The sequence below is a fragment of the Muntiacus reevesi genome, chromosome 1, assembly GCF_963930625.1.
Source record: "Muntiacus reevesi chromosome 1, mMunRee1.1, whole genome shotgun sequence".
Classification (NCBI taxonomy): Eukaryota; Metazoa; Chordata; class Mammalia; order Artiodactyla; family Cervidae; genus Muntiacus; species Muntiacus reevesi.
This window is the reverse complement of record NC_089249.1, coordinates 40,633,834-40,658,579: the sequence shown is the minus strand read 5'-3', so window position 1 is coordinate 40,658,579 and position 24,746 is coordinate 40,633,834. Positions and strand designations below refer to the sequence as shown.

Below are 24,746 nucleotides of genomic sequence, written 5' to 3'. Positions count from 1 at the left end.
GTGTTCTACTTGAAAGGGAAAGAACTTGCCCTCCTTCCTTCCTAAGTTCACTCTGCTGCTTGAAAGAGGCGTCTTTAGCATGGGGATAAAGGCCACACCCTATAAACAAAAGACTAGAAAGCTAACAGGAGGAGTCTGGGGCCCAATGACTAGGCAGCCACCATACCAGTTCTGGACAAACCACCTAAAATATGTTCATGAATCTTGTTTAAACTGGGTTACAGATACTCTATGCCACATTTAAACCAACTGCCCCACAAGTTTCTTAGAAATATGTATAAAATTACAGCAAACGAACTCTTTAGATAAAATAGGTCACATTCATTTTATGGTAAGATTTTGTGTCAGTGGTTTGAGCTCAAAACCCTTTTCTGCTTTCTTTGGGATTCTTGGTTATGTTCAGTGCATCCTATTGCTGAATTTATGACCCCTTCTCTCCCAGGTAAAGGAGGTAAGTCTATATGTGAACACATGTGACATGTGGGAACAAAACATAGCCTGTGGGGGGCTTTCCAGGTGCCTCAGGGGTAAAGAATCCACATGCAATGCAGGAGATGTGGGTTCAATCCCTGGGTCAGGAAGATCCCCTAGAGCAGGAAATGGCAACCCACTCCAGTATTCTTGCCTGGAGAATCCTATGAACAGCAGAGCCTGGTGGGCTACAGTCTATGGGGTCACAGGGTTGGACATGACTTAGCGCGCACACGCGCACACACACACACACACACACACACACACACACACAGCCTGTGGGATCACTCACCATTTTGAGTCATAATCTATAACACACACTCAGGTACCTAGCTTTTTCTCTGCCTACTCAAAATGAGAGAAATTTGACTTATTAGTGTAATCTATGTAATAATGAACTATATTATAATGCCATTCTATTGTGCTATTTTCACTTGAACAAAAGTTTCTGATAGATTTTTGTTCAATGACCAAGAAAAGTACATAGGAATGTCTGGAAATGCTGGTGGGAAAATTAAAAGAAAGTAAGTATCAGAGTTTTCTCTGTTGATCCCCCCACCATTGATCTGTGCAGTGAGCAGACAAAGCCCTCACAGCTCTGTTGTAATGAATTGGTGAGACGATGGACATGAAGATTCCATGTATGAAAATGGTCACTTTGATCATTATCAGCCATGATCATGAATGAATTGGAGGTACTGATCCTCAGGTTTGATGTTAAACACTAAATGGACTTTGACATACATCCTCACCTGGACCACACATCCTCATCTGGATGCCACCCTGACCTCTTTCAAGGGGTGCTAAAAAGGACCGCTTAGAATGAATATGATATGGTCACAGTGTGGCTTCCATGGCTATTTCTGCTGCTTCATCAGGGAAGATCTTTCCTTCAGAAAAAAGAAGATATCTATGAACTTCTTCACACGATATAGACCCACTGGCCTACTATGTCTACCTCTTTTACCTAAAGAGTAAATGTAGGGTTACTTAGCAACCAGTCTTACAACCACCAAGACTTTATAAATGAAATCAGAGTGGATGGAAATACCTTGTTGATATTCACCAGAGCTAACTGCAGGCAAGTCACATAGAAAGATTCTTCCCAACTTCTGTCCCATCCATAGCCCGTCGCGGACAATCAACAACACGGTCTCGGGGACAGGAAGAAGTGGAGAGATTTTCTATGTGAAATATTTTCATCCAGTTCTTTGAATAATTCTCTATTCACCCGAGAGATGTCAAAAGTGAAAGTCGCTAAGTCGTGTCAGGCTCTTTGAGACCCCCATGGACTGTAGCCTGCCAGGCTCCTCTGTCCATGAAATTCTCCAGGCAAGAAGAGCGGAATGGGTTGCCATTTCCTTCTCCAGGGGATCTCCCAGACTCAAGGATCGAACCCAGGTCTCCTGCATTGCAGGCGGATTCTCTACTGTCTGAGCCACCAGGGCAGCATACACACAGAAGTCCATGCCGCACGGATATCTAATGCACATGCACGTGGATGCGTGTGCCTGTGTGTGCGTGTGCAAGAACTCCACGGGGTCACAGAAGACCACAGAAAGCTAAATGTAAGAAAGCCTTCAAAGCTCGGACAGGAAAGCTAGGGAGAAAGAGAGAAGGGCAGCAAGAGATCAGTGAACGGAACACCCTATGGAGAAAGATGGAGAAGAATAAGCAGGAAGGTGGGGAGTGGTGTGAGGCAGCCATGAATGAGGGACAGTGAAGCCCGAGCAGCGAGGGAGGCACTCAGTCAGCAGCCCCCGGCCTGCTGCTGCCGCTGGCAGCCGGACAAGAGGGAACAGATTCCAGCAGCAGGAGCTCTAATCTGTCAGCAGCAGTCCCTTCATGTGCGATCGGCCGGCCCAGCTTGGGGACCGGTGCCAGTCTGGGCGCACTGACCCCGCTGGGCCCTCCCGGAAGAGAACGCGCCACTGATGAAACCCTGAAGGGCCTGGGAGGGCTCCCTGACCCCCAGCCCCAGCCACTGCCCTCCTCCTCCACCTCTCCGGGTGTGCCTGTCTGCAGCATGGGGTCACTTCTCTCAGCAAGCCCTTCTCAAGGTCAGCCAGGCCCAACACCCCACTTCCTCCCGATCCTTATCGGCCACACCAGGTCCTGGACGATTCTTTCCGAGAGATGACCTTCTATGCATCCATGACAGCTCCACTGGAGAGGAAACGGAGAAAGGCTCAAACCATTACTTATTTAAAACGTGCGAGGTCTTACAGAGATGTCAAAGCCACAGAAGCCTCTCTACTCTCAAGAAGCTTGTGTTCGTTAGGCTGACCTTGGCCGGCCGTGGTCCAGCCCTCACTCGGGCTTCCAGCCCATGTCTGTAACCATAAATGACAGCACTCGCGCTTTCTGGCAACTCGCCTCCGTCCTTACCGCCACCCAGCCAGCCTTTATCCTCTGGTGGGAAGAGAGAGCAGATGGAGAAATGACTCCCACTCAATTCCTAAATAACACCAGCTTCGATTCCCATTAACTGTGAATTTGCACCCTTGTCTGGGTAAGAACAAGGGAGCAAGTATCATGGGGACGTTGCCAGAGCTGGCCAAAGGTTACCTGGGGAGCCCTGGCTGCCTGCCCGCTCCTCCAAGGCTGTGGTCAGACGGCCAAGGGGGGTGTGTTCTCCGCAGAGCGCGGCTCCTCCCAGTGGGACCCCTGGGTTCTGCCGCTGCCCTGCCTCCGACAGCCAAGGGACAGCTCTGAGATTCTGTCCTCACATTTGTGAAATCCATTCACCATCCTGCCTACTCTCTCTCTCTCTCCCTCGAGAATACATATCTTGAAAGGGTTAGATGAGATGAGCACCGAGGCCTCTCACAGCTGCGATGCTCTGATTTTAAGGGCAGCCAGGGCTTCTTTAAAGCTTGATTACAAGGCAGCAGGGTGAGGGGCTGAAATTCAGGTACGCCAGACAGATCCAGGCATCACACTGCCCAAGCCTGGGCCTTGGGTTTACAAACATATAAAATGGGCATAATGGTTCCTGCCTTCATTCATGCATTTATGCAGAAATATTTATCAAATGCCTACAATGCAGACAACAAAATATATACAACATGTCAGATAAGTGCTACAGAGAGAAAAAAAGCTGGAGAAGGGGACAGGGAGCTTGGGAGGGTGGGAGGGACAAGCTGCCCTTAAAAGGGTGATAAGAAAACGTTTCCCAAGGACATTTGCATGGATCAGGATTTTTGCAGGGATCCAGTTAGATAACCGCACTATGCCGGGAATGCAGAACGCATTCAGAAAGGCCGTCAACACCGGGGTTATTAACTTTGCTAGCCTGGCTGACAATGTGGCTGCTTTTGAGCCTGTACTGACGACCCCCTTCTTAACCCTGGCCATCACCACCAATCCACGTGCCTTCTGAGGCTAAGCGTGCTCTGAGGACGAGTCTGTCAGCTTCCTTCATGGAAAGCCACAGCCCTGCACTGCTCTTGCTCCCTTTCTCCTGAGACCACCCTATTCCTCCCCACGGATCCTGGACCACCTATATCTTCTCGCCCAGAGCAAGTGGGCATCCCACCTCCTCCCCAAACTGTCCTCAGTGGAATGGAATTCTCTTCCCACTCACTCCCTCTCTCTATTTCCTGCCTTCTCTTCCAAATTGTAAATAATTTTTCAGAGGAGGAAAGAAGAGAGTGAGGAGGGAGAGGAGGAGGAAAACGAAAGAGAAGAAAGAGGAAAGAAACACCAACCATGACAGTGTGTAATGAAATGTGCTAGCCACTCAAGTCATGTCCGACTCTGTGAGACCCCGTGCCCTTCTCAAGGGAAGGGCTACCCACTCCAATATTCTTGCCTGGAGATTCCATGGACAGAGAAGCCCACTGGTGTACACTCCAGAGTGTTGCAAAGAGCTAGACACGACTGAAGCAACTCAGCATGGCACAAGACTGATTCCCTTCTCCAAGGGCTCTGCTTAACCCAGGGACTGAACCCAGGCTTCCCATATTGCAGGCAGATTCTTTACCATCTGAGCCACCAGGGAAGCCCCAACTATGTCACTGGTAAGTCAAGTCAGGCATAGAAGTCAATAGTCACTAAGGAAGGAATCGGGCAGGGGTCTCAGTGTTAGGCAGTTCAGAATGCTCTTCACTGAATTTAAGGGAAAGAATCAGACTCACTTACTGAAATGACCATCTATATATCTGACATGAGGAAGGTGAAAGACTACAGAAAAATAGCAGAGCTTGAATAATCCTCACATTCAAGCCATTCCTCCATGAATAGTTAAAGCTCGCTGTGCCTGAATTACAATCAGCAATGAATGTATCTTTTAGGATTATTAGATTCTTCCGTTATTTTCCCAAATTTCCATTTCCTGCTACACCACTGAGCAGCTAAAGTCTCTCTATACACAGATTGTGTCTTGCTTTACTAAACATTTCATGTGAAAAATGGGGCTTTCCTTAGGTTCTAGTAGACTTCTTCAATCAGGTAAAGGCCACCATGCCTCACAGTCCAGTTAGAACAATGCATTTGTGGAAACTTTTGACTCGCATATAAATTCTACGAAGTGAACCTATAATAACTATTTGCCTCACCTTTGGTCCACCTGTGCTTGGCACTCCACTAATATTTAACAACAATAAGCGATGGGTGGGGCTTCCCAGGTGGCACTAGTGGTGAAGAACCCACATGCCAAGGCAGGAGACTCAAGAGATGCAGGTTCCATCCCTGGGTCAGGCAGATCCCCTGGAGGAGGGTATGGCAGCCCACTCCAGTATTCTTGCCTGGAGAATCCCGTGGGCAGAGGAGCCTGGTGGGCTATAGTTCATAGGGTCTCAACTGAAGTGACTTATCATGCACGCAAGAGATAGGAATGATCAAGCTGGTCTTGCCCACAATGCCTAAAAACTAACTGACTCAATTCCTAGTTTATTTCTTAACCTCTCAGCATTTTTCAGGCCAAGAGAGTCAAGGAGGCATCCCGTGGGAACGATCCCGCTAACATAATGGTTTTGAGGATGTGGCATCTGCCCCAAGGTTAGAGGAAGATTGTGTTCATTACAGCCCTTTTAAAAAGAACCTAACAAAGCACCTTCCTTCACATTGGTCATCCTCATCCCTCAAAGACCTCACCAGAGGAGGATTCTGGCCTTTTGAGATGGCAACTTTCACGGGGAAGGAAGAATGTGGGAGTGGCAGGGGTTAACACAAAACATTTGTTGAGTAGGAAAGCTGAGGACACCAGGGGAAAATGATTAAGCAAGATTCAGGTGGTGCTAGTGGTAAAGAATCTGCCTGCCAATGCAGGAGATGCAACAGAGAAGGGTTTGATCCCTGAGTCAGGAAGATTCCCCTGGAGAAGGAAATGGCAACCCACTCCAGTATTCTTGCCTGAAAAATTCCAGGGGAAGAGGAGCCTGACGGGCTATAGAACATAGAATTGCAAAGAACTGGACACATCTGAGCACAACAAAAACAACAACAAGATAAGAGATTTGCTATGTTGAGATATCAAAGAGCAACTGCTCTTTGTACACGTCCCCAAAGTTGCTATGGATGAAGAACAAGAGTACTGGGTCCTCAAGACAGAAAGGGAGCCCAGAGGTGAGCAACAGGCACACCATCAAGTTTCAGAAATGTGCTGGCCAAGTACTGGAGGCACACTGAGAAAGAAATTCACCGTCACCTGTTCCCCTAGGGAAATGATAAAGGAAACATGCAGATACGTGCCTATTTCTTGTTGCTGTTTAGTGACTCAATCATGTCTGACTCTTTGGGACCCCATGGACTACAGCACTCCATGTTCCTTGTCCTTCACCATCTCCCAGAGTTTGCTCAAACTCATGCCCATTGAGTCGATGATACCATCCAACCATCTCATCCTCTGTCATCCCCTTATCCTCCTACCCTCAGTCTTTCCCAGCATCAGGGTCTTTTCCAAAGAGTTGGCTCTTCATGCCTACCAAAAGCTACCAATCTTCTCTAGCTCAGGGGGATAAGAGAGGCTTTAGACAACTTGCCTGATCACTTCCTAAACACTTCCAGATCATCTGGTAGCAAAAGGTTTTCAGGCTTTTCTGGGCAACTAAGATCCTTCATTTCAAGAATGTATGGCATAAGAAATTCGCCAACTCTTTCAACCAAATAAAGTTCCCAGTTGGAACAAAATGTTCTCAGCATGTCTTGGTATAAGGGCGCTGTACTACATTTACTAATAAGGCATAGATGAATGCTATAAAGTTCTAACAGAAAATGAATTTCTATCAGTATACCAAGTAGGATTGTCATACTTGGCCAAAAAAGAAAAGATAATACAGGAGCCCTGTTACATTTGAATTTCAGATAAACAACAAATTATCTTTTAATATCAGTATGGCATGGGTGCCATAATTGAGTCAGACTTATGCTTAAAAAAATTTGTCATTTATCTGAAGTTCAAATTTAACTGGGTTTCTGTTAAACTTTTCTTGCAATCCTGGTAAACAGCTTTGTCCAGGAGCCTGTCTAGATATAGGTAACAGGCTTCCAAGAGCAAAGAAGTTATCAATAAGGAATTTGGATTGATGGGGGATAAATAACATTCATTTGACAGTGAAGGAAATAGCTCATTTTAAGGATCCTTTCTGAGAATACTTATATATCATTAATTTTTCTTCCCCTCCTGCAGCTAACAAGTGCGTGCATGCTCAGCCAGTCAGTCATGTCCGACTTTTTACGACCCCATGGACTGTAGCCCGCTAGGCTCTTCTGTCCGTGGAATTTTCCAGACAAGAATACTTGGGTTGCCATTTCCTCCTTCAAGGGAGTGTCCTGATGAAGGGAGTGAACCAGTCTCTAGTGTCTCCTGCACAGGCAGGAGAATTCTTTACCACTGAGCCACCTGGGGAGCCCAACTAACAAGTAAATCCCTTCAAATATGAGTTTCTGTTTGGGATTCAGGGAGAGCATAGAGCGTCCTGTCTGTGTTCCCCAAGTCAAGACTTAGGAACGTCCCTCACATGGAAAGAATGCCATGGTCTCGTCAGGTATGAATGAGAGCCTTCCCTCCCCTTGCAACGCTGCTGGGGATGGATGGACCACAGGGTCTGTGAATGCTCCTGGGTTTTCAGAAGGTGAAGCAAGAAGCCATTTCCTGACTCTGTATTCCTGGTGCCAACCAGGGGCCGGGTGCCCCCTGGATATGTCCTGAGGAGCCTTCCTGGGGCTGCTGCTGTTGCTGGGAGCTAAGCATCAGGCCAAAGGAAAAGTCCTCCTTGGGAAACAGCTCAGCATCTGCAACAATTCCATTTGCAAGATTTCCTGCTGTGGCTAAATGCGGTGGCTGCTTGGTTTGTTATTTAAAAGAGTGACCCTAGTGAGACCGGAGCTCTGATGGGAGTGGGGAGGGGCTGATTGCAGATCAGGAGGAGGGGGAGCACTGAGGATGCCTCACTGAATTCCACTGATGAACTGACAGAGTCCCTTTTAGTCAATCCCAATCCTTTCCGGATCCTAATAGAAAGACTATTCGAATACTAGTGTTCAAACACTAAGAGAGGCTAGGCAGTGGATTCTAGAACCAGGGGTAGCTGCACTGGGGAGAAGGGGAAGGAAAAGGCAACGAACGGAGAAGCGTGCGGGATGCAAGTCCACGGACAGGGGAGATGCCCTGTCCAGGGGAGATGCCCAGCAGACAGTCAGAGACAGAAGCCTGGAAGAGTCAGGGAACAGGAGCAGAAGAGAACCTTCATGGAGGAAACAGTAGAGAGGCACTCTGGTAAGCCTGGAGAGCCCTTTACACGGAGCATGTAGCAAATCGAGGGAAGACGGACCGTCTCTCTGCTCTGCACTGGTCTCAAGGAAAGTATGAATAACCTGGACTGTGCCATCTTTGTTCTATTTAGGACTACTGTGCACAAGAAGGTGGAGGCTAGCATTTGTGGTCCTCTTGACAATAAGCTGTAAGCAAGGAGTGTGGAGGACTGGGACTTCCCTGGTGGTCCAGTGGTTAGGACTCCGAGCTTTCACTGCCTAGAGCCCAAGTTCAATCCCTGGTAGGGGTACTAAGATCCCATTTTGTGGACAAAAAAAAAAAAAAAAAGGAGCACAGAGAATGAAGGAGGCTGCCTTCCTGAGTGGCCAGAAGAGATGGTGACAAGGTTAAGACCAATTATGGTTTCAAAGATATGGTGATTGGAGACCAGGCTTCACAGACAACAGTTACAGTCTAACATGAAGTCAGCCAGATGAGAGGTACTATCTTCAGATGGCAGCTTACACAGAGGAAGTTTTAAGATAAAAGCAGGCATTCCTGAATCATATTTATGTACCCTAAGGTAATACCCACTTGACTCCCTTGGGTTGTTTGGCAGATGCTTTCATCTCGATATTCCTTCATTGTTAGTTTTGGTTTTAATGAACAAATATTTGGAAAAATCATCTGAATCAGATTTGAATTTAACACTAACGATGAGGAGAAAACATGAATGTACAGAACTGAACACATAGTTTTTAAAGGAAAGGTCCCTTGTCTTGAAAAGAGGAGCAGAGCAGAGATGCTCCTGCAGGGCAGGGAGGCACTGAGCGGTGGGCATCTCGGAGATACGTCCTGCACTCGATCCAAGAATCTCTGTCTTGTTGCCTGAACAAGGCAGACAAAAGTGTCCCTGATTTCACAGAACGTACAGGGGAGAGAGGTGATAAAGCACATAATGACGATCGTCTTTATTGGAAAGGCAGAGAATGCAGGGCGAGTGTGTAACAGAGTGATGTCAGCCCAGGGATCGGCTTGCAGAGGAAGGGATGCTGAGACTGAATCCTGAGGGACGATGAAAAGAGGGCAGGAGAAGAGGGCACGAGCATCTGTGTACCACCGGGCAGGGGCACCTGGGGAGCGCACTGAGGCAGCAGCAGGGGCTGGAAGGGAGCGAGGACACGGTAGGTTCAGCCTGGCAGGAAGGTGGCATTGAAGAGAGAGAGGTGCACAAGACAATTTTGGAAAGCCAAGAAGGCTCACGCTGTGGAAGACTCTATAAACCATATTAAGGAGCTGGGACTTTATTACAGGAGCAATGAAAAGCCGCTGAAAGGTATTAAGCACGAGAGTGATGAAATCACATTTTCATTTTAGATCACTCCGACTGCAGAGGAGATTGAAAAGAAGCAGAACTGGGAGCCAGAAGGTGTTTAAGAGGCCCTGTAGCAATGCGAGTCAGAAGAGGTGGCCTTGGATGCAGCACACGGGTCAAAGTAAGAGAAGGCTCTCCAGGGAGAATCCACAGACAAGGTCATGGTTGGCTGGGGCATCAAGGACATCTTGGACATTTTTATTGTAGGCACTGGGTAACAAGAGGTTCTCTTTATAAGGGGCTTCCCGGGTGGTTCAGTGGTAAAGAATCTGCCTGCCAGTGCAGGAGACCCAAGAGATGCAGGTTCAATCCCTGGGTCGGGGAGATCCCTTGGAGAAGGAAATGGCCACCCACTCCAGTAGTCTTGCCCGGGAAATCCTATGGACAGAGGAGCCTGGCAGGCTATAGTCCATGGGGTCGCAAAAAGTCAAGACACAACTGAACGACTAAATAACAACATCCCTTTATAAGAGGTGCCAATTTCACTAGAAGAGCGTGGGGAGTGTTGATGGGAGATGAGACAGCAGTTGAGCTCCGGATATGGTGTGCTCTAGCCCACAGCATCCAAAGGAGAACAGATGTGGTCACAGAGGGATACACGTGGGGCTCAAGGGAGACACTGCAGCCAGAGACATCAATTTGGGCGAATTTACAGACACTGCACTCTCAGCAATGGATGAGAAATCTAGCAGAGGATCTAGGACAGAACCCTGAGAGGCACCAATATTTAAGAGACGTGTAAAGGAGCAAGCAAGCTGGGAGGCCAGGACAGATCTGCCAGGAGGGCAGGAAGAAAACCAAGATAGTCTTTACCAACAAGTGGGAATAACGAGGGATGACAGAGAGAGCAGGGAGTTCAAGGTGGGGAACCTCAGGGCTCGATCCCAGGTCCAGTCACAGAGAAACTACCTTTAGGTTCAACTCCGAACTGGGAACGTAGTCAAGAGGCTATGGAGTTCAAGTCCCTTCCAGAAGTTAAACAAGCATTAGTTGGTACACATTCAACCTCCTGTAAATACAATATACTTGAACCTCTCCAGAGTACACGTTCTAATATTTTATTTTTTAAGCTGGGTGGAGGGTACCTGAGTATGAATTAAATTTTTCTGAATACATTTCTATATGTCTGATATAGTTCATAATAAAGGTGAAATGGATACCCAAAACACATTGTTGAGTGAAAGAAAGTAAGGTTATCGAACAGTATGTCTGGTTAGAGTTTCATTTACGCAAAACTGTAGATTCATCTCCACACAGGTACACATGCATAGGGAGCTAGTTAGAAAGACGATCATTGACTATTTTAACAATGATTGTTTCTTCGGATTTAAGGTCTTTTTTACTTTTGGGGGGGCCTCTTCCATATTATTTGAATTTTTATTGGAGTATAATTGCTTTACAAAACTGTGTTGGTTTCTGCTGTACAATGAAATGAATCAACTATTGGGCTTCCCAGCTGGCTCGGTGGTAAAGAATCTGCCTGCCAATGCAGAAGATGCAGGAGACGCGGGTTCCATCCCTGAGTCAGGAAGATCCCCTGGAGAAAGGTATCCTCTTGGACCCCTCTCCCGCCCCACACCATCCCACCCATCTAGGTCACCACATGTAGCAGCTTTATACAAATAACAAAACCACAGGAGCAGAGTGCAGAACCTGTACCTGACTTGTTTACACAATGCCCCCTATGAGGATGTCCTGCCATCAGAGTTGGATTCTGACTATAACCCACCAGGCTTCTCTGTCCATGGAGAGGGGTGAGGCCAGGGAAGCAGAATTCCACCCATGTCTTCTCATTCAATAAACCAGAACAAGGGCAACCATAAAAGTTGTTTCTACAATGATGCTCTCTCACTTAATCTCAAAGGCAGAGAAAGGAGAAGCAAAAAAACTTTTTTTAATTAAAAAAAAATTTTAAGTAATAATAATAAAAACAATAAATGTTCAATGAGTCAAAAAGAAAAATACATCACCATACATGTAATATCTATTTCTGTCATATTTGTAATGTCATATCTGTAAAGACAAACTATTAATAACTAATCCTTGGTGGTGAGCACACTGCAATTTGTTGTAAAATTCTTTGGGTTTACTAGTTTTTGACATTTTTCAATAAAATCAAGAGTATTTATTAAAAAACAAAAATAAACCAAGGGACGACCCCTCTTCACGTGCCTACAGACTCAGGTACCTTATTCCCTGTTCCTTCTCCGTACAGCATCATCCCGAAGGTAAGGAGCCAGTCCTCTTTCACGTCTAAGCTTGTCTCCTCTTTCCCAGTGATCAGGGGTGTAGCCATCGGAGAGATCTGCGTCCAACTCCAAACTGAACCTCTTAGTTTCAGCCTGACCTGAGACAGCTTACACCTACAAGCCTATTCTCTTATATTATAAAACACAAGCAATTTTCAAAAGCTGCCTAGTAGAGTTGTTGCCTTGACGGTTAAAAAAAGGTTGAACACACGAAACTCTTAAGAGGAAGACCAGGCATGTGGGAAGTGATCAAGAAGGAGGGGAGCGGTTCTGTATTTCTTAAAACAAGAACACCGCACGGCGAGCTCTGATGCTGGGTCGCCCCCACTGTCACTGGCCCTCCCAGTGGCCAGCCTTCAACCTCAGACACCGAGAACTGCTCCTCCCGGTATGTGAACCTCCGACCCAGTCTCGGAAGCTCCCCTCCGACCTCCACCATCAGTGCCCCCTCTGCCACACGCTCACCTGTTCAGCATGTTGGACTGGTAGATCCTCTTCTCGTGGGTGTTGTAGCAGCTGCTCTTGGGCTCGGGGATGAAGCTGTGCTCGGAGAGCATGTCGGAGGCCGCGGTGGTGATGATGGCGATCCCGTCCCTCACTCTGGCAGGGAGGCCGTAGTCCCACTCGTCGTAGGACACAGAGACCAGGCCGGTGGGAAACTCTGAGGGCACTGTGTCCGTGTCCCCCGCCACCAGACTGGGCACAATCCACGTGTAGCCGTAGCCGGTCAGCCCTACTGAGTTAGCCACTTCGAAGATGTAGGTGGCCTCTTCCTTAGTACAGTAAAGAAGAATGATGGGGCTCTGAAGTTTCTTGAGCTGGTTCTGGATCTTAGAATCCCCATCGTCCAAGGACATGTCCAGCAGAAGGACCTCCTCCAGCTCCCAGCCCACGAAGCTGTTCTCGATGGTACTGCGAATCTTGTTGACAAAGTCCTGGTAGCCAGGGAAGTAGGTGGTGACGATAGAGAAGATGTACCAGTCATACTCCTCCATGATGTTGAGCATCACGGAAGCCTGCTGTTCAATCGATGGGCCGAACTGGAAGAACATGGAGGATTCATCCTAGAGCGGGAAACATAAAGAAAGAGAAAGAGAGAAAAGTCAAAACAAAGATGGTGAGGGAGAGTCTGAACTAGCTGGACACAGAGATTTGCTTGTGTCAATTACTCTTTCCACGTTAATGCCTTTAAAGAGGGATATGTTTGAACTGCAAACATCTGTAAACATCTGCAAACATCTCCTTATTAAACCCTTCCCCTGGAGAAAACCAACCTGGGTCTATGCTCTCTTTGTCCGAAGTCCTCGAGGCTACTGCAGAGCCCCAGGCAGTCTCCTAGAATCAAATATGTTAGTATTTCTAGAGCAAAATGTAGGAAGAGTCACAAAAAGGAGGATAAAGACTAAATGGTCTCATGTCAGTTGAGGTCAGGTTTTGCTGTCAAATGAATCATATAAACACAAACTTGCTCTTTCCAATTTTTGAGACTTTTGGATTCATTCGTTGTGGGTATGTTTCATTCAATCCAGGGAATAATCCAAAATGCCCTCAATCTGCCCTTAAATCTACCTCAAGTAGGGAAGGGGCAGGTGAGTGGTCCAGCAGGTGAGTGGCACTCAGGTATGGCGAGCCGGGAAGTGCACTGTAGCACGAGATTTGATCAGTGCATTGTCTATAAAGACATAACCGTTAAATGAAGAGCACATGGAGTTTTCTCTCTGTCTTCTACTCTGGTAATGAGGCATATAGGTTAGAAGGAGGCACAGACAGTCTATGTAAGCTACAAGTTACAATGACTTGTCTGCAAGGTCATCTGTGATTAAGCCTGTATTCGAGAAGAGCATATACAGGATAGCTCTTTCTCTTACCTCTATAATGCCAGGGGTCTCCGCCTGACCTGTGTATTACACACAACCCTCTGTCAATTCTAAGCATCTTATCTTATGTTGTCTCCCACTTTGTGAGGGAGAAGCCCTTTTACATTTCTCCCATTTGAAGCTGTATTCCACCTGCCATTTGGACATGTCAGGCCCTGTGTTTTATCTCCATCTTACAGCTAGAAGAATCTGAAACCACAAAATGAAGACCCTGTCAGCCTCGTCCTTCTGTTTCAGTCTATTTTCCCCTGAGTTCCTCCTGGGTAATGGCGTCTCTTTTCTTGGTCAATGGCCCCTGTCTCCTATCTGATGGTTTATCTCCATTTTATAACTATCCAAGCTAACAAAAGTGTGTCTTTAATTCAAAGGGGGCAGTGCTTTTTTATCCCCGAAACCAGAGCTTTGAAGCATGGTTACAAGAGATCAGGCTTTTAAACAAAATGATGCAGTGATTTGTTAGTTCAGAAACATATTGTTGTACAGCTGAGAAATTGCTGAGTATTTTTTGGGCACTCGCTATTGAAAAAAAAAAAAGATGCAGGCTGGGAGATATCCAGCTGGTATCCAAAGACCCTGATTCGGCAGCAAGAGCTGCCAGCCCAAGTCTCTGCCAGGGCTGTGTGTGCTTCACGTGCCTTGAACTCTTCACATTTTCTCACAAGTGATCCGAATGATACAGGAGCTGCTCAGTCATCTGGAGTTAATTTCTTATGCTAAAGGTAAAATGGTGCTTATAATAGCTCCCTCCCCTGGCTTAAACATACAGTTCAAGAGGAGCCTCTTAAGACCATGGAACTCAGGGATATAGAGAAGATGGGGCACCAAGAATGCATGGGGAGGGAATGGAAATTATTTCAGAATAAAAGAAAGCCCAGGGCCAGATGGCTTCACAGGTGAATTCTACCAAAAGTTAAGAGAACAGCTAACACCTCTCCTGCTCAAACTCTTCCAGAAAATTTCAGAGAAAGGAAAACTCTCAAACTCATTCTACAAGGCCATCATCACCCTGATACCAAAAACAAACAAAGATGCCACACACATACAAAAAAATCACAGGTCAATCTCACCAATAAACATAGATGCAAACATCTTCAACAAAATTCTAGCAAACAGAATCCAGCAACACATTAAAAAGATCATACATCATCATCAAGTGGGCTTTATCCCAGGGATGCAAGGATTCTTTGATATATGCAAATCAATTAATGTGATACACAAAATTAACAAATTGAAAGAAAAAAACCACATGATTATCTCAATAGATACAGAGAAAACTTTGGACAAAAATAAACACCTATTTGTGATTTAAAAAAAAAAAAAAAAAAAACTCTCCAGAAAGTAGGCATTGAAGGAATCTACCTCAACATAATAAAGGCCATACATGGCAAACTGATGGCAAACATTATTCTCAGTGGGGAAAAACTAAAAGCATCTCCTCTAAGATCAGGAGCAAGACAAGGGTGTTCATTCTCATCTATATTATTCAATCTAGTTTTGGTAGTCCTTGCCACAGCAGTAAGAGAAGAAAAAGAAATTTAAAAAATCCAGGTTGGAAAAGAAAAAGTAAAACTCTCACTGTTTGCAGATGACTGACACTACATATAGAAAACCCTAAAAATGCCACCAGAAAATTTCTGGAGCGAAGGGTAGAATGGTGCTTATAATGGCTCCCTCCCCTGGCTTAAACATACAGTCAAAGAGGAGCCTCTAAGGATGATAGCAAAGTTGCAAGATATAAAATTAATACTCAGAAATCCCTTGCATTCCTACACAGAACAGAAGTAGTGATTTTTTTTTTTAATGTGGCCAGCTCCTGCTCCTGGTCTTCTACTTCAACGCCAAGTATGGACTGCTCTTCAGGTGACACTGACCTTGTTCTTGGGTTACAATATAGAGTGGGAATCCAAGACAGCAAAGCTTAATTATGACAAGACTTGTCAGGGGCCCACAGAGAACCATAGTAACAGGAAAGGAAGGCCCGTGACAGAACAACTTACCCAGAATGGTTGTGATCACTTTAAAGTGACAGCCATTTGTTTTCCTTGTTACTTTCAGCTAAACTGGAGAGTTTGGGGGATTCTCAAATGACATGTATTATCACTTGAGTTTCCACTAGCCCAGTGGACATGACAAATGGACAGATGCATCCAAATATACCTTAAAATGCACAGGCTTAGGAAGAGATGGGTAAAACTACTACCCATTCTATGACAAATGAATATATCTTATCACAAGGAGGTTCTTGGAAATCCACAAAGCTCCAGCCACAGTGGAGCCACAGCTGATTCCAAAACACAGTTAGAGATAGCCTTGAAAGAAAACCCATGGGCATCCATAGTAAATGAACCCATGCTAATGAGACTGAATTTAAAAGAAAGCCAATCTACTGTATACCAACCTGACCCTCTCCTTTTTAGTCTTCTCTTAAAACTCCCTCGCAAAAATAAATGAGCTCTTAAAGAAACTGCCAGCTATTATGTGAAGAAAGTCAATAAACAGTGAAAGCCAAAAAAAAAAAAGGGAAAATTAATATGATTTCAAGCTACCTCCACCACATCCTCATCTTACCTACTAATTCTATCATCTTCCATGATCATCCTTTTCTGATTTTCTCCACTCCTGTCAATGCCCAGTTCAACCATCTTATCTTGCCAATCCTTCATTAAATAAGGAGGCCTTACAAGGCGATTTTATCTGGGGCACCAAGAGGAGGTTAATGAAACCAAATGGGAATCAAGAGACAAAGTTCTAGCTTGGGCAAATGTTTCCTGGTATAATGAGTGGTCCAGCGTTATTAATTTAGTTGACACATCAATCTGGTATATAGCAGTCGGGAACGAAACAGCTCTTTCTCAACAAAGCTTTGGGCTAACTATAAGTTGTAAGCAGTGACAGCCTTTGCAAATTACGGTCACAGCCACAAATCAAAGAGCAATCTTCATGTGTGCATGCAGTGGAAAGGCCATGCATCCATCTTGGCAGGCTCTCAGCATGCACTGTGATCACCATAAGAAGTAGCATCTTCTAGGATGAAGGACAGGGATATAACTCAGTTCACTATGCTTCCCCACTAACATTTTTATCTCCTGGTGTCATTACAAAACGTTATGTGCACGAGTCCTTGGAGCAGTCTCCTCAGATTCTCAGTCAAATTTATATATGAATGTACTTCTTCAACTGGCCTCCAGAGCACCTTTAAAGCAGTCCAAATAAAGGGTTACCATGACTGATAGGTGCAGTCAGCACAGGGAAGCTATGATGGGACATTAGAGCCTGTCAGTCTGGAACTGTTATGGTGAACCCCATCACGTTGGTGTTCATGGTGTTTATTTGCTAATAAGAAGAAACAAAAACAGGCACTGTTCTCATTCTATTAACTGTCTCAGAAAAATAGCTGCCTACAAAATCAGCAGTACATGAGATTCTTCTGCATCACTGAGATCCCTTACAGGTCCACTTCAGACATAAAGGATATACTAGCAATGGGGTTCAGCTGCCAGTTCACCTTGAGGGCTGCATCAGCTGAAGCGAACCCCTCACCCAAAGTGGACAGAGTGCATGGAGTGAACGGCGGTCACGGAGTATAAAGACCTGGTCCTCCTGCCTTAATTCTGGGCAACTCTGAAGGATGTGTCTGTCTTTAGAGCTTCCCACAAGGTTCCATTAAAACTGCATCAAAGGACTTCCTCGGTGGTCCAGTGGTTAAGAGCCTGCTTGCCAATGCAGGGGACACAGGGTCCATTCCTGGTCCGGGAAGATCCCACATGCTGCAGGGCAGCTAAGCCAGTGCACCACAATGGGTGAAGCCAGTGAGCCCGGGAGCCCATGCTCTGCCACAAGAGAAGTCATCACAATGAGTAGCCTGCACACCGCAAGTAGAGCATAGATAGCCCTTGCTCACAGTAACTAGAGAAAGCCTGCGCACATCAACGAAGACCCAGCACAGTCAAAAAGAAAGAAAGAAAATCATGTCTCACACTGTATTTCTCCCTCTGTCTACTCCTACCCTTCCATTCAGGGTGTGTGGGACTGGAGAGCATTCCCTCCTAAACCTGCTATGCACCAACTTCATCTCAGATCACCTTTCGGGGAACCCAACTGGAGACTTTATCCATTTCCCTTTTCCAATGTGGAAAAGAGACAACTTGAAAGTGAACATGGTATCTATTTTCAAATATAAAAATGACTTATATGGTAGAAAGATAAGTCTCTGCCCATCGGCTCCAGAGGAGAAAACTGGGACCCATGAGCAGAAATAGTAAAAGGCACCGTTGGGCACAATGGAGAAAGTACATTTGCAACAATTATAGCTGTTTAAAATGAAATGGGCCTCGTAAGGTAAGGAGCTTGCTGTCGTTATGAACATTCAAAAAGGAGTTGGATTATTAACAGATAAAGGGATTCTCCCCAGCACTCCATGTGGAAAATGTCATGCTCATCTCTCAGGCCTATTTCAAAAGTCAGCTTTTTTTAATGCGTATTGTCTTTTCTGACTTTCCCAAGTCAGGTTAGTTGTCTTTTCTCTGTGTTTTAACAATATTTTATACAGGCCCCTATCACCATATATGTTTATTTTTAAAATATTAATGAAGTATAATTGATGTACAATATGATATAAATTATAGGTGTGCAATACGGTGACTAACAACTTTAAAAGTTATACTTTACCTATGGTTATTATAAAATACTGGCTATATTCCCCACGTTGTACAATGTTTCCTGCTGGCTTATTTTATATCTCATAGTTTGTAGCTGTTACTCCCCTATCCCTATATTGCCCTTCCCTACTTCCCTCTCCCCAGTGGTAATCACTACTTTCTTCTCTGTATCTGTGAATCTGTTTCTTTTTTGTTGTTGTTATATTCACTAGTTTGCTGTATTTTTTTTTAGATTCCACATATAAGTCATATTATTCAATATTTATCTTTCTTTTTCTGACATCTCATTTAACATAATACTCTTCAAGTCCATTCCTGTTGCTGCAAATAGCAAATTTTATTCATTTTTATGGTTGAATAGTATTCCATTGTGTGTGTGTGTGTGTGTGTGTGTGTGTGTGTGTGTGTGTATACACACAGACTACATCTTATTTATCCATTCATCTGTTGATGGACACTTAGGTTGCTTCTATATCTTAGCAAGTGTAAATGAGGCCGCCATGAACACTGGGATACATGTATCTTTTTAAATTAGTGTTTTGGGTTTTTTCAAATATATACCCAGGACTAGAATTGCTGGGTCATATGATAGTTCTTCGTGCCTTTTGATAATGTTCATGGTGTTCTTGCAGCAAGCTTACTAGAGTGGTTTGTCATTTCCTCCTCCAGAGCTATGGTTTTTCCAGTGGTCATGTATGGATGTGAGAGTTGGACCATAAAGAAAGCTGAGCACTTGAAGAATTGATGCTTTTGAACTGTGGTGTTGGAGAAGACTCTTGAGAGTCCCTTGAAATCAACCCTGAATATTCACTGGAAGGACTGGTGCTGAAGCAGAAGCTCCAATACTTTTGTCCACCTGATGTGCAAAGACCCTGATGGTGAGAAAGACTGAAGGAAAAAGGAGAAGAGGGCAGCAGAGGACAAGATGATTAGATAGCATCACCAAGTCAATGGACACGAGTCTGAGCAAACTCCAGGAGACAGTGAAGGACAGGGAAGCCTGGCGTGTAGAAGTCCACAGAGTCGCAGAAGAGTCAGACATGGCTTAGGGATTGAAGAAGAAGAACAACAACAATAGTAGTTCTATTTTTATTTTTTTAAGGAAACTCCATACTGTTTTCCATTGTGACTACATCAATTTACATTCCCCAACGGTGTTTGAGGATTCCCTTTTCTGATGGGAAGCATATAGGCATGCTTCATCCCATTAAAAAATGTGCATTTCTCAAGAACAGGAATTGCACCTTATTCATCTCTGCATCTCCAGGTGGCATGTGAAAAAATTTAAATGTTGGTTGTATTAATATTACAAAGGGCATTCCTTTGTTGGGTAGGAGATGAACTGAAATGACCTTGACGGTCTCAGCTGGTTCCAAATTTCTATGCTGATGGCACATGTCCGCAGTTATGCCTGAATGGTGGTCCACTTTTACAAAAAGTGAGGTGGATCCACCTTGGAGCCAGCCCGAGAGGCAGGAAGTGTACCAGTCATGTCTTCATTCTTCTCTACAGCAAATTCCATGAAGCATCATCTACATTTCTTCCAACTCCTCTTCTACCATTCTTTCTTATACTAATTCATTTCAGACTTCCAACCCCACCCCTCCTCCCCAAAAGATTGTCCTGTGAAAGGCAGAGGTGACATTTGAGTTGCCAACTCTAATGTCCAATGGTAGCCTTTGACTTGGGTCATCACAGGCTCCTAGATATGCTTTTGTTCCTTGGTTTCCAGGGCTTCATATTCACTTGACTTTCCTCCTAACTTACTGGTAGCTGTTCTTCTGTCTCCTTTGCTGGTTCCTCCTCTTTCTTCTGATCTTTTGAAGATGGAGTGCCCTAGAGTCAATCCTTGATCCTCATTTTGTTTCCTTCCTCAGAAATTTCACTCAGTTTCCTGATTTAAATCCCATTTCAATGCCGATTGCTCTCACACTTCTTTCTCCAAAACTTCAAACTGACACATCAAACTGCCTATTCTACATCCCCGTTTGGATATCTCTGAACCATCTCCAACATTTCCAAAATGGAAATGTTTCCCATTTCAGTTCAAGGCAATTCTCTCCTCCCACTGCCAACTCCTCTCTTTCTTTGGACTTCTATGTCCAACCATCCAGGACACCTTGACTGCCTTACCTTCAAAAGGCTGTCCATATAGAGCTTTTTACCACCCACGTTGTTTAAGCCACTCTCTTCCTTCACCTGTCATTGAAAGGCCTGCTAACTGGCCTCCTTGCCTCTGCCCCAGTCTCATGTACAACAAAGAAGCAAGATGATCTTTTGAAAACTTAAATCATAAGATGTTATCTTCTATCCCAAACCCTCAATGACTTCCCAACTCACTAAAAAGAAAGAGCTGACACCCATGATTGGAACCCCACTGGCCCTCAGATCTTACCTTCTCCAACTCTACCTCTCACTTTCCTCCAAGCATGCTGATTGCTCTTAAATATACTAATTCCCACCCCAGACCTTTAGTCAAGCTATAGCCTCTGCCTGAAACACTTCCTCCAGCTTCCCAGGTACCCACAGGGCTAATACACACACCTGGTACAAGTCTTCACTAAAACCTCACCTTCTCAACAAAGCTCAATCCTGAGCCTGCAATACGATAAAGCAGTCACCCTCTCTCCCATCAAAGGCAGGCCTGAGCCCTCTTAACCCCCCAACATATGAAACCTACTTTTAATTATGAATCCACTTTTGATTTTTGCCACGGCATTCATTTATCACCATCAAACAGATAATACGATGTATTTATTATGAATGTATGCCTCTTCCCAACTAGAATGTAAACACCATGAAGGCCAGGATCAATTTATTTGTTTATTGCTGCAACTCAGCACCTAGAATGGGCCCTGGCCCAAAGTGGACTCTCAGGAAGTAGCTGTTGAATTTTAAAAAATAGTAATTTGCCATTGTTTGTGTTTGTATGTATCCATATTTTTCTGTGTCCATTTATCCTTTGATGGGCACTTATGTTGTTTTCATATCTTGGCTATTGTAAGTGATACAGTAATGAACATGGGGGTGTGGGGTTCAAGAATCTTTTCTAGTTAGTGTGTTCACTTTCTTCAGGTAAATACCCAGAAGTAGAACTGCTGGATCATATGATAGATCTATGTTCAATTTTTTGAGGAACTGCCATAATGTTCTCCATACTGGCTGTACCAATTTACGTTCCCACCAATAGTACCCAAAGGCTTCTTTTTCTCCACATCCTCACTAACACTTGTCATTTCTTCTCTTTTTAATAATAGCCATTCTAATAGGTATGGGCTTCTACCTTACTATAGTTTTGATTTGCATTTCCCTGAAGATTTGTGATGCTGACCATCTTTTCATATGCCTGTTGGCCATCTGCATGTCTTCAGGAAAAACATCTATCCAAGTCCTCTGCCCATTTTTTAAATATATTGTTTGCTTTTTTGCTATTGAGCTTTATGAGTTCTTTATGTATTTTATATATTAAAACCTTATCAGATATATGATTTACAAATATTTCTCCCATTCAGTAGGTTGCCTTTTCATTTTGTTCATAGTTTCCTTTGCTGTGCAGAAGCTTTTGAGTTTGATGTAGTACCACTTGTTTATTTTTGCCTCTGTATTACTCAGCCATAAAAAAGAATGGAATCTTGCCATTTGTGACAACATGGTTGAACCTTGAGGGCATTATGCTAAGTGAAATAAATCAGGCAGAGAAAGACAAATACCATATGATTTCACTTATATGTGGATTCTTAAAAAAAAAAAAAAAAAAAAAAAAAAAAGCCAACAAATCAAATGAAAACAAGCAAACCAAAAAAAAAGCCAGGCTCATAGATACAGAGAACAGACTGGTGGTTGCCAGAGGCAACGGATGGGGAGTAGGTGAAACGGGTGAAGGAAGTCAATGGTTCAAACTTCCAGTTATAAAATAAATACGTCATTGGGATGTAATGTACCACATGATGACTATAGCTAATAATACTGTACTACATATTTGAAAACTGCTAAGAGAGTAAACCTTAAAAGTTCTCATGACAAGGAAAATAACTTTTGTAACATGTTCGGTGATGAATGGTAACAAGAATTGTTGTGATCATTTCACAGTGTTTACAAATATGGAATCATTATATTGCATGCTCAAAATATATTACATATCAATTACACCTCAATTACAAAAGTGGCAATTGATGCTGCATCCAGATAATTGTCATGCATGCATGCTAAGTCACTTCAGTCAAGTCCGACTCTTTGCGACCCCATAGACTGTAGCCCTCCTCTGTTCATGGGATTTCCTAGGCAAGAATACTGGAGTGGGTTGTCATGCCCTCCTCCAGGATATATTCCCAGCCCAGGGGTCAAACCCACCTTTCTTATGTCTCCTGCATTAGCAGGCAGGTTCTTTAACCACTAGTACTACCTGGGAAGCCATAGATAATTTTCAAATCTAGTTTATTTTTATTGGCTATTGAACTGATAACATTTTCCAGCATTTTATTTATTTTTTAATTGAAGGATAATTGCTTTATAGAATTTTGTTGGTTTCTGCCAAACATCAACATGAATCAGCCATAGGTATACATATGTCCCCTGAAGTACCTCACACTACACAAATCTTAGCAATGTATAACATCCTAGGGATCACAAGCCTGCTAGGACATTAAAGCAATTTCAGATTAAATAAATCTGACCTTTCTCCTCCTTCTGTTTTCCTTCTAAATTCAGTTCTTAAGAAGGATCTGTGTTTGAAAAAAGGCTAGAACCTCTAGGCTTTTGCTGAAAACCTCCACTACCCATCAGATTTAGAAGGCAAGTGTAGAAATGACGGGCTGAGAGGTCAGGTTCCTCCAAGCTGGGTTAGTCCTGGGTATTTCTTCTCTACTTCTTCCACACCGAGCACAAAGTAGAAGCAGAATATGGGGACAAAAATCTCTCCTCTCCCAACACAAGGGGAGGCTTTTCTCTACCCCCTCAACTCCAAGAGAGCCCTTTTTGGTGACTATAAACTCTGATACCAACCATCATTTTTTTTCAGGTGACTAAGGCTGGTGTAGCTATTTAGAGTGGGTTTGGTTAGTGTCAATTTTGTGAGCCCTGCAAGAAAGAAAAAAAACACCCGATGTTCTCGCCATTAATCAGAAATATCATGAGTGAAACACACAAAGAAAGCTCACTGGTGGAGAAGCATGATCTTTCCCGCCAGTTAAATGCCAGATTCATTCTCAGTAAACCCTTGCACACAAAGAGAACGCTCTGGGTTTTCAAAAGCCCATGAACAGACATTCAAGCAGATTGAGCTAGTCTAACAGCCATTCTGGATAGCTAAACAACTCCCCCAGAAGCCGGCATTCTTTTTCTTATTTGTTCTTTCAGAAGATAATTTTGCTTTCTCCTTGAATTGTGTCCTAGTTTCCTCCCTGAATCTCCCTCTTGGATGTGCTTCAATCGCTGAATTTAAGCCACAGCTGAGAAACAAACTAAAAGTATTCACTTTGAGAATATCTACAAGGTCCTTCTTATTCTAGGTCTCAGGGACAATTTTTTAGCAAGAAGAAAGCTTACCAGCAACAGACAGGGCAATAAGAGGAGAAGAATAAAAAGGCCAATTCCCTCTCACTAATATACTCGAGTAAATTAAAGAATTAAGTCAGGAAGCAAAAGGCCTAGAGAATGCCAAGAGGACTTTCACTATGTGCTTGGGCTCTGCTATAAGGTATCAGGACACCAAAATCCTAACAAGGCTATTGCATTTCATCTTAAATTAAAATTTTCTTCACTATGGCCAGTGTTTTCTGCACATCAAAACAACTCTCTGATGAACTGACTTGTATTTTTACTAAGAGGTCCTTTTCTATAAAAGAACAAGGTGACATATTCAACAATCACCAGATTCTGTGACTGAATAAACATACTTTTAAATAAATGCAAATGAAGAAAGCAAGGGAATAGGAAAAGTTGGAGGGGGGAAATGAAATAGAGAAAAGTAGTATAAACATCAAACCAACAGTATTAATTAGGATTATCAATATCAGACTGAATTTATTTAGACAAGTTTACAAAATCAAGTGTGCTCAACACAAATATAGATCTGGGCATTTTCACGGATTTAAAAAAAAAGCATCTAATAGATAAAATGAAGGGCATGGTAAAACTAAACCCAGAACCAAGAGAAAAGAAAAAAAAATTTTACTAGGAGCGAAATCCAAAATCCAAAACTGCTTACACCATCAAAATCTTTCTATTTCACTTAAGCCAAGAGGATGGAGTTTACAGAAGAAATGTGATCGTTAATAAAGAACAGGGCGAAATACAGACCAGTGATGGTACCGGGTGCATCAGCAGCATTTTTCAGAGTGAAGATGTAGACATTTGTCTCAAAAACATTAATGCTCCCATCTCTTAATATGTATCTACTCAGAGCATCACATTCATATACCA

General features: G+C 43.9%; 1 protein-coding gene across 1 annotated transcript in view; it reads right to left on the bottom strand.

The window, feature by feature from the left end:
- GRIN2B (glutamate ionotropic receptor NMDA type subunit 2B) overlaps nucleotides 1–24,746 on the bottom strand; it is a 339,069-nt gene that overhangs the window by 206,116 nt on the left and 108,207 nt on the right. Inside the window, exon 2 of the mRNA XM_065922152.1 lies at nucleotides 12,257–12,855. Coding sequence (XP_065778224.1) covers nucleotides 12,257–12,855 — 599 coding nt within the window. The remainder of the gene's footprint in view (nucleotides 1–12,256; nucleotides 12,856–24,746) is intronic.